The sequence below is a fragment of the Euphorbia lathyris genome, chromosome 10, assembly GCF_963576675.1.
Source record: "Euphorbia lathyris chromosome 10, ddEupLath1.1, whole genome shotgun sequence".
In the NCBI taxonomy this organism is placed as follows: Eukaryota; Viridiplantae; Streptophyta; class Magnoliopsida; order Malpighiales; family Euphorbiaceae; genus Euphorbia; species Euphorbia lathyris.
Genome location: NC_088919.1, coordinates 72,155,324 through 72,164,168, shown reverse-complemented (window position 1 = coordinate 72,164,168; position 8,845 = coordinate 72,155,324). Strand labels below are relative to the sequence as shown.

Below are 8,845 nucleotides of genomic sequence, written 5' to 3'. Positions count from 1 at the left end.
CATTTGAATGGGACTATATTGTTGAGGTCTTTGGTACTGTTGGGGAATATTCGGTTGAACCACATTACTTTGCGGCTTGTAGCTGAGGTACGGATGATCCCGCAATCCAGGATTATATGTATTCGAGTATGGATCATACTTCCTTGGGGGATGTCCTTGATATCCAAGGACGGCATTGATCTGTTCCGGTGTACCTTCGTGCAATATGGGACATTCATCTGTGGCATGACCAATAACCGTGCAAATCCCACACGCCTTAGCTTGAACCGCTGTCCCTACAGCCAAATTTTGAACAAAAGACGTCAAAGCATTTAGTTTTTCCTCAATGGAAGAAGTACTTACCTCATAAGTTTTCCTTGGAGCATCTTGTTGCTTCCCAAATTGTTGGGAAGTTGCTGCCATACTTTTGATCAACTCTTTAGCTGCAGTTGGTGTTTTATCAAAGAGGCTTCCCCCACTAGCAGCATCTATCATCTTTCTTTCCATGCCTAACATTCCCTCATAAAAATATTGAATAAGAGAATGTTCAGTTATCCCATGTTGGGGACAGCTTGCACACAGTCTCTTAAACCTCCCCCAATAGTCATGGAGTGTCTCAATATCCTTCTGCCTTATACCACTGATCTCCCTACGGATCATTGCTGCACGTGAGGCCGGAAAATACTTTTCTAAGAATGCTTGAGCCATGCTTGTCCATGTTGTGATGGATCCGGAGGGTAGGTTGAGAAACCAGTCTTTAGCTGCATCCTGCAAAGAAAAAGGAAAAGCTCTCAATTTAACTTGTTCCTCAGTAATTCCATGTGGGCTCATACCTGAACAGACAACATGAAACTCTTTTAGATGATTGTGCGGGTTTTCACTTTCCATCCCATGAAATTTAGGCAAGTAATGTATCAGTCCCGACTTAAGCTCAAAGGCCGCATCCAGGTTTGGGTATGTGATGCATAAGGGTTGCTGATCAGCTTGAGGTGCATAAAGTTGCCTCAAAGTTCGTTCCGCCATTGTTTCTACTTCAGATGGTTCACTTTCCTCACTGGAAATTCCCTCTTCTTCACTAGAACTGGAAGTTTCAGCCCCTTGTAATTTTTGCAACCTCACTTATTTACGAAATCTTCTTGCTAGCAATTCAATTTCTGATTCAAAAAGCAGTTGCTTTGAAGTTTCAAACCTGGTCATAAATGGCTTTAAATCAAGTTAGATTAGTCCCCGGCAACCGCGCCAAAATTTGACGGTTGTCGAATCCACCAAAAATAAAATATAACTTCACAGCCCTCAGGCTTGCACAAGGGTAAGCAAAGGTCGTACCCAAAGGACTAATACTGATCTAATTTGTAAATATAACCAAGCAAATGAATAAAAAGTAAAAAGGGGGGGGGGGGATTGGAATAGATGATTGCTAAATTAACAAAAGTAATGAAGTTGAATTGAAGTTGAATAAAATGATTAATTAGAATTTCAGCTAAGGGATTCTCAAGCAAGGAATTTAGTTAGTCTTGATCATTGACAGAAATGATATTTCTTCTAAATTGCATATCAGACTAGTTTGGTATATTCTTCCTAAATAATGAATTAACCAAGTAAGACTGTAGTTAACTCCTAATTAACGAATAACCTTACCTCAGCGGCTAAGATTCAACCCGTTAACAGCGTTATGAATTAGAAGAACCTAATCCAAGCCAACCGATTCTCAGCGATATCGATTCAGAAACTTAATTACTCATTCACTTGATGAGATAAAGTCGAAAATAGATGTATTAATGTCACATGGAGAGTTCTCAGTTGTCAATCTGATTATCACCAAATACAATCTAGATTTCAACTTTATAGCATCAATTACTACTAACTCGGATTTAACTAAATAATGACTCGTTGATTATTTAGTTTAATCGGGTAGCTGTATGCCAGTTTAATCAAATGAACAATCGGCCGTATCATTCAAAAGCAAACTAACAATTGAGATAAAATCCCTAAACACAGTGAATAAACAAATGATATGAATAAAGAGAGAATAATAGAAGAGAAACAATCTCACAATACTTGAAGATTCCTGCCTTTGAATTATCCCTTAACCGAAATAAAGGGGTTTAGCTACGAATAGCCATAAAGAACAAAATAAATGTTTCTGAGTTTTCCCGTCTGGAAGAGGCGTTCTCTGGGAATGTAAAAGTCTAAGAAAGAAGAGAGAGATATATTCTAATCTCCAAACCTAATGTTTTGTATATTAAAAAATATCCCTCCAAATTAGCTAACAAAAGAATATATTTCTCCATCACAAATCTTTTCTAATCTTCTCATATCCCTTAATTTCTGCCTTCTTGTTTGATTAGGAAAGAGTCCCGATCAATCTAAACATCATCAGTTCGGAGGTCTTAGTCTTGGGCAAGACTAACTCCAATTTCGTTTCAGCTCCCTTGATTCAGTTCATCTTGGACAAGACTAATTCCGTTTCGTTTCAGCTCCAAAGTTTCTTCAAATTAAGTCAAATTCTGCTCCTTTTTTTCATTTGAGTCCTGTGGAGACAAATCATACCAAAACAAGCAATAATATCCGAAATAACACTAAATTAATTAAATAATCTAGCACTAAAGTGGACATTTGAACGTTGAATTGGACACTTATCAAATTGATTTGGCATTATTCATTTATGTAGGGTAATGGATAAATTTGTGTTTAAAAGAGCACGAAGTTCGGTTGATGAATTAGCGACCAGTAGTAGTCCTAATACACAAATACTTCTCAATTCAAATCCTAGTGCTGAGTTTAATCCAAATGATATAGTTAGTGATCCTGGCCTAAGAAAATAGATTGAAGAATTTGATGTTAACCTTAGGGATCGTGTTCGAAGAGAGTACATATCTAGAGGTCCTTGTCGACTAGTTGGGCATACATTTCCTCAACGTCAATTTGGTCAATCTAAAAGGGGTTTTAGAGTTGAATGGTTTGACAAGTATGATTGGTTAGAATATAGCACATCGAATGATGCCGCTTATTGTTTTTGTTGTTTTCTATTCAAGCCACCTAATGTCAGTCGCTATAGAGATGAAGTATTTAATACCAAAGGATTTTACAATTGGAAAAAAGCCAATGAAAAATTTATTAAACATGTTGGTGGAGTTACGGGTGTGCATCATAGTGCTATTAGGAATCTTGAAGCATTTAGAAATCAAAGACAAAGTGTAACTCATTCATTGTCAAAGCAAAGTCAAGAGGTTGAATTTGATTATCGCGTGCGTTTGACTGCTAGTTTAGATGTGATTAGATTTTTATTGCGGCAAGGCTTGTCTTTTCGTGGACACGATGAGTCTTCAACTTCTTTTAATAAAGGAAACTTTCGTGAGTTGCTTGAATGGTACACCTCAAAAAACAAATGTGTTGAAAAGGTTTTTGGAATTAATGCTCCGCAGAATAATCTTATGATTTGTCCCACTATTCAAAAGGAAATGACTAATGCATGTGCTGTCGAGACTACACTTCTTGTATTAAATGATATTGGTGATAAGTGTTTCACTATTTTGGTTGATGAATCTCGTGATAGCTCTGTGAAAGAACAAATGGCAGTAGTACTTAGATATGTCAACAAATGTGGAGAAGTTATTGAACGATTGTAAGGGGTGGTTCATGTCAAAGAGACTTCATCACAATGTTTAAAAGATTCTATTGATGCATTATTTTCCAAGCATGGATTATCTCTGTCTAGATTGAGAGGTCAAGGATATGATGGCGCTTCAAATATGCGAGGACAGTTTAAAGGGTTGAAGACCTTGATTTTAAGAGAAAATCCTCACGCATTCTATATTCATTGTTTTGCTCATCAGCTTCAATTGGTGATTATTGCAGTCGCCAAAGGATCAAACAAAATTGTTGGTGATTTCTTTACTCTAGTTACTATGATTGTGAACACGAGTGGAGCATCTTGTAAACGAGCCGATAATGTTAGACAACTTCAACATGATCGAATAGTTGAACGCCTTGAGAGTGGAGAAATTACTAGTGGTAGGGGAAAAAATCAAGAAAAACTAGATTAGCTAGGCTAGGTGACACTAGATGGGGATCACATTACACAACATTAATACGCTTACATTCAATGTGGCCATCAGTAAAAGACGTGCCTTTTAATGTCTATGAGGATGGCGATGATAGTGGCTTTGCTAGGACCTTGATGATGAGGATGGAGAGCTATGACTTTGTATTTATTTTGCATTTGATGAAACAAACATTGGCATACACAAATGATTTGTCTAATTTGTTGCAAAAAAGAGATCAAAATATTGTTCAAGCCATGCATTTGATTAAGAATGTGAAGACTCAGTTGCTAGACTTGCGGGATAGAAGATGGGAGACATTTTTGTTGGAAGTTGAGTCTTTTTGTGTGACTCATTCTATCAATGTTGTTAATATGAATGATATTGTTCCAGCGCGTACTCGAATGAAGAGGGATGGAAATGTTGTTACTTACTTTCAACATTATCGGTATGAAGTTTATCACGAGGTAATTAATTAAGTGTTTCTTTTCATTTTAAATAACTTTGTTTACATTTTCGTTTTTTTGTTGATTTTAATGCTTTATCTTTTGAAATATTAGGTACTTGATAAGATCGGACTTGAGATGCATGATCGTTTCCCGGAATTAACAACAAACTTGCTTCTTTCTATGGCATGTCTTGATCCTAGAGATTCTTTTTCTAACTTTAATGGTGATAAGTTAGTTCATCTAGTTGAAATATATTCAGAAGATTTCTCATGGACTGAGGTTCTGATGATAAAGAATCAGCTTGAAATGTATATTTATGATGTTAAAAGAGATATAAACTTTGCTCCTGTTGAAGATTTAGGATGTCTTTCAAAGAAGATGGTTTCAACTGGAAAAGCTCAAACTTTTGGTGTATCGCCTAATTGAATTAGCATTGTTTTTACCAATTGCAACAGCTTCTGTTGAAAGAGTATTTCCAGCAATGAATATTGTAAAAACCGATTTGAGAATTCGAATGTCAGATGATTGGCTGAATGACTGTTTGGTAGTATTTAGCTCGAAGGATATCTTCATCAACATTGATAATGAAGGTATTTTGGATCGTTTTCAAGCTATGACAGATCGTAGATGTCAATTGCCACCTCGTAATCGTCGATCTACTTAGCATTAGAAGTTTTTTTTTTAATTTTAAGACATTTTGTATCGAATAGCAATTATATACTGAAGTATATTTTTTTAATTTAATGTTATTTTGTCTAAAAAAAATTTCATAGAGTTTTGCCCCCCCCCTCCCTCAAATCCTGGATTCGCCACTGCGTAACAATCATATAAGTTGATAAATAAATATTGTCAATTAAAACACATAAATTCATATACATCAATGTAATCTATTCCAAACCGTATCAATCTCGAAGAATAAGAGGTAGAGCGGAACCAACATAGAATAAAGATATTTTGGAACCGTAAGTGATTTGTTGGGGAAGAAACTCAAAAAGAAAGGATTCATGCTTTCTCGATAAAATCAAAACCGTAGTAATTTTTCAGCTTTTAGGGTATGGTCTTTCATCTTTATTATATTTTAAGTGCAACATACACTAGTACAAAAATGGCAATGGCAACGTTTTTTTTAGCTTAGGCAATGTTTATTAGACCGTTGCCAATGTAAGCATCGCCAATACCTGGCAACGGTTTTGGAGACCGTTGCCAAAGTCTGACCTTTGAGTATGTCTGAAGTATTAATGACGTCGTTTTTTGTTAAACTGATGCAAAAGGTAAGCTCTTTGGCAACGGCTTTGTACTAACATCATTCCCAAAAAGATCAATGGCTACGTTTTTTCTTATAAACCGATGCCTTTAGTATGATCTTTGGCAACTGTTGTCGATTAAAACCGTTGCCATTGAGTTTTGGCGTCGATTTTTTTTTTGTAAAGTCGATGCCAAAATAAGATATTTGCCAACAGGTTTCTATTACATTCAAAAAGTGAATCACGTAAAAAATTTCTCCAATACATCAAACATACACTTCACATAGTCTCAAAAAAAAATATAGATTTCGGTTTTCATCTCAGCTAAAAGGAAATCCATAATTCTTTGTCCATATTGAGCAACTACAGTCTTGCACTGCTGGCTAGCTACTGTAGCTTCTCCGATAGCTTGATTTATCATGGTAATCATAGTCTGCATAAAAAGAGATTCAAGTAATCCATTTAATGCGTCAAAAAAAGAAGCAAAAAAAAAAAAACGAATTCCATCAAATCTTTTTCCACATAACAGTGAGTTGGTAATTGAAAAATTAAACTAATTTTGTAAAGCCAAATTATTAACATTAAAAGTCCCAATGAAATCACCATCCCAAGTTGAAGTTGATGGCCCCTGTAATTTGATTTCATTTAACTCTTATCAACTTAACTTGTTTAAATAATTTAAAAAGAATACATAACATAAAGAATAGGAGTTCACATGGAAGCAAGACGAATGTATAAACGTGGTTTCAGGGTTGTATGAACGTGGTTCCAGTCCAACTAATTGTTGTTGCTGTAGTGGGTTGAAGTGGAGATATGCATCAGTCCCAATTGATGCTAAATTGCTAGCTGTTTTGCAGCAATAAATATTTAATTAATTTGAAGACAAGTAGAAACAAGTTTACACCATAGTTACCTCTACTTGTCTTTGAAGAGATTGAACATAGTTAATGATTTCATCAAGCATGCCGGCCTTTCCTGTGATTTTGTTGCATCTGGGCACTAGATGTTGCAAATACTTCATTCTCTCGCTGATTTTTTCCCTTCTCACCTGGAAATTAAGAATATGTAGAGTATCTATTTTTTTGTTGCCAAAGAACATGTGAATTTTCAGTTGAGGAGCTCACTCTTTCAGCTAAGCTATGGCTATCAGCGGCTTGGCCGCGGAGAGCACGTATGTGAATGTAATCGGGCTTTTGAACCTCAGAAATCTTAGAATTGTCACTGTTATTGTTACGGTTGCTAGTTTTAGTTTCCTCTGCATATGCATATGCATATGCTCTCACCCTTTTGTCCTTGCTCTCCTTGAAACCTCTCTCTACCCACATCACATTTCTCTGTGCCTTTGGGAAGAAGTGTGGGCAGCTAGACGTTCTAGAAATAACATAATTGATATGATTATTAGTATTCCCATAGACACAAGGGGAAAAACCCAGCAAATCGGACAAGGACCACCCGACAGTCACAATGGGGGCTTTATATATTACAGTTGTAGTGTTGTTTCAATTTATGGTTGAAAACAAATTCCACACTTCCTTAAAACTAGCCAAACTTAGCACATGAGAAGCGACCATCCACCAAAAGTCATTTCAACATACTCAAGCAGTTGATTAAATAATCAAAACTAAAGCTAGCTCATAACACAATCTCCAGTTCTAGATCATAGTTTAACCGATGTCAATGGAAAAATAATTAGGGTCGGTTTGTTTTATAACCGACTTTAATAATTTCATTAGGGTCGGTTTTTTAAAAAACCGACCCTAATAATAATAATATTAGCAACAGTTATTCAAAACCGACGCTAATGATCATTTCTTAAAAAATTAAAAGGTCTTTGGAGTCCGTAATATAAAAACCGTAGCCAGACTTGGTAGGACTCGTCGGTCACACGCAGTGGCGGACACAGCCTAGAGCCCGGGGGGCCGAAGCCCCCCGGTCTCCGGCACCGCGCTGAGGAATAGTGGTTTCGTTTTCGGTAGCCCCCCCCCCCAAAATATATGTTATATATTAAGCAAGACGTAAATATTTAGCAAAAGAATGAGGTAGTAGAGTTGGTATAAGGAAAATTGAACAGTTGGTATTACATTTTGCTAATCTCTAATAATTGTTTTTCCATTATTCTTATTATCTAATTTTATTATTTTTTTCAACATTTTATTGACTAATTTCTCATTTTTTTCCATCATTATCTATTTTGAATTTTTTTCTTAAATCAAAATGTCAATCTTATTTTCTAATTTTATTGTTTTTTTCTAGAAATTTTCCAAATTTTGCTACTTTTTTTTTTATTTTTTGATAGAAATTGGGACGAGACAGAACTAGGGCGGGGTGAGCACCCATGGCCCAAGGACTGTCAAACCCGCTACTCTCTAATAATTATTTTCACTCTATTATTATTATCCAATTTTATTATTTTTCTCATCATTATCTTTTTTTTTTCTTAAATTAAAATGTCAATCTTATTTCTAATTTTATTGTTTTTTTTAGAAATTTTCCAAATTTGAGCTTGAAACTTCAATTTCTAAAATTGAAGTTATTGAAATTTTGAATTTAAGTTTTCTAATTTTTTTCCAAATTTTGCTATTCTCTAATAATTGTTTTCCCATTATTATTATTATTATTATTATTATTATTATTATTATTATTATTATTATTATTATTATTATTATTATTATTATCATTATCATCTAATTTTATTATTTTTTCCCATCAACTTATTAACTAATTTCTCATTTTTCTCCATCATTATCTATTTTTTATTTTTTTCTCTTAAATCAAAATGTCAATCTTATTTTCTAATTTTATTGTTTTTTATAGAAATTTTCCAAATTGAAACTTCAATTTCTAAAGTTGAAGTTATTGAAATTTTGAATTTAAATTTTCTAAATTTTTTTTCAAATTTTGCCACTTTCTAATAATTGTTTTTCAATTATTATTATTATTATTATTATTATTATTATTATTATTATTATTATTATCATCTAATTTTATTATTTTTTCCCATTATTTTATTAACTAATTTCTCATTTTTTCCCATCATTATCTATTTTTATTTTTTTCTTAAATCAAATTGTCAATCTTATTTTCTAATTTTATTGTTTTTTTCTAAAAAAATTCAAAATTTGAGCTTGAA

At 34.1% G+C, this 8,845-nt stretch overlaps 1 protein-coding gene across 1 annotated transcript; it reads right to left on the bottom strand.

Annotated features, from left to right (window-relative positions):
- Positions 1 to 6,004: 6,004 nt before the first annotated feature.
- On the bottom strand, positions 6,005 to 7,118 carry LOC136208221 (transcription factor bHLH63-like). The gene is made up of 3 exons (XM_065999010.1): positions 6,840 to 7,118; positions 6,629 to 6,763; positions 6,005 to 6,148 (listed from the first exon to the last, which is right to left on the bottom strand). The coding sequence occupies exons 1-3, from the start codon at positions 7,038 to 7,040 to the stop codon at positions 6,005 to 6,007; spliced, it is 480 nt and encodes a 159-aa protein (XP_065855082.1). The 5' UTR covers positions 7,041 to 7,118.
- Between the last annotated feature and the right edge of the window lie 1,727 nt (positions 7,119 to 8,845).

What these genes read in the sequence shown, in the direction of transcription:
- LOC136208221 (XM_065999010.1), bottom strand. Translation starts at nt 7,040, where the DNA reads ATGTGGGTAGAGAGAGGTTTCAAGGAGAGCAAGGACAAAAGGGTGAGA. An exon ending in GCCATAGCTTAGCTGAAAGA is followed by an intron (nt 6,764 to 6,839) that starts GTGAGCTCCTCA and finishes CTTAATTTCCAG; the next exon opens with GTGAGAAGGGAAAAAATCAG. An exon ending in CTCTTCAAAGACAAGTAGAG is followed by an intron (nt 6,149 to 6,628) that starts GTAACTATGGTG and finishes CTTTTTATGCAG; the next exon opens with ACTATGATTACCATGATAAA.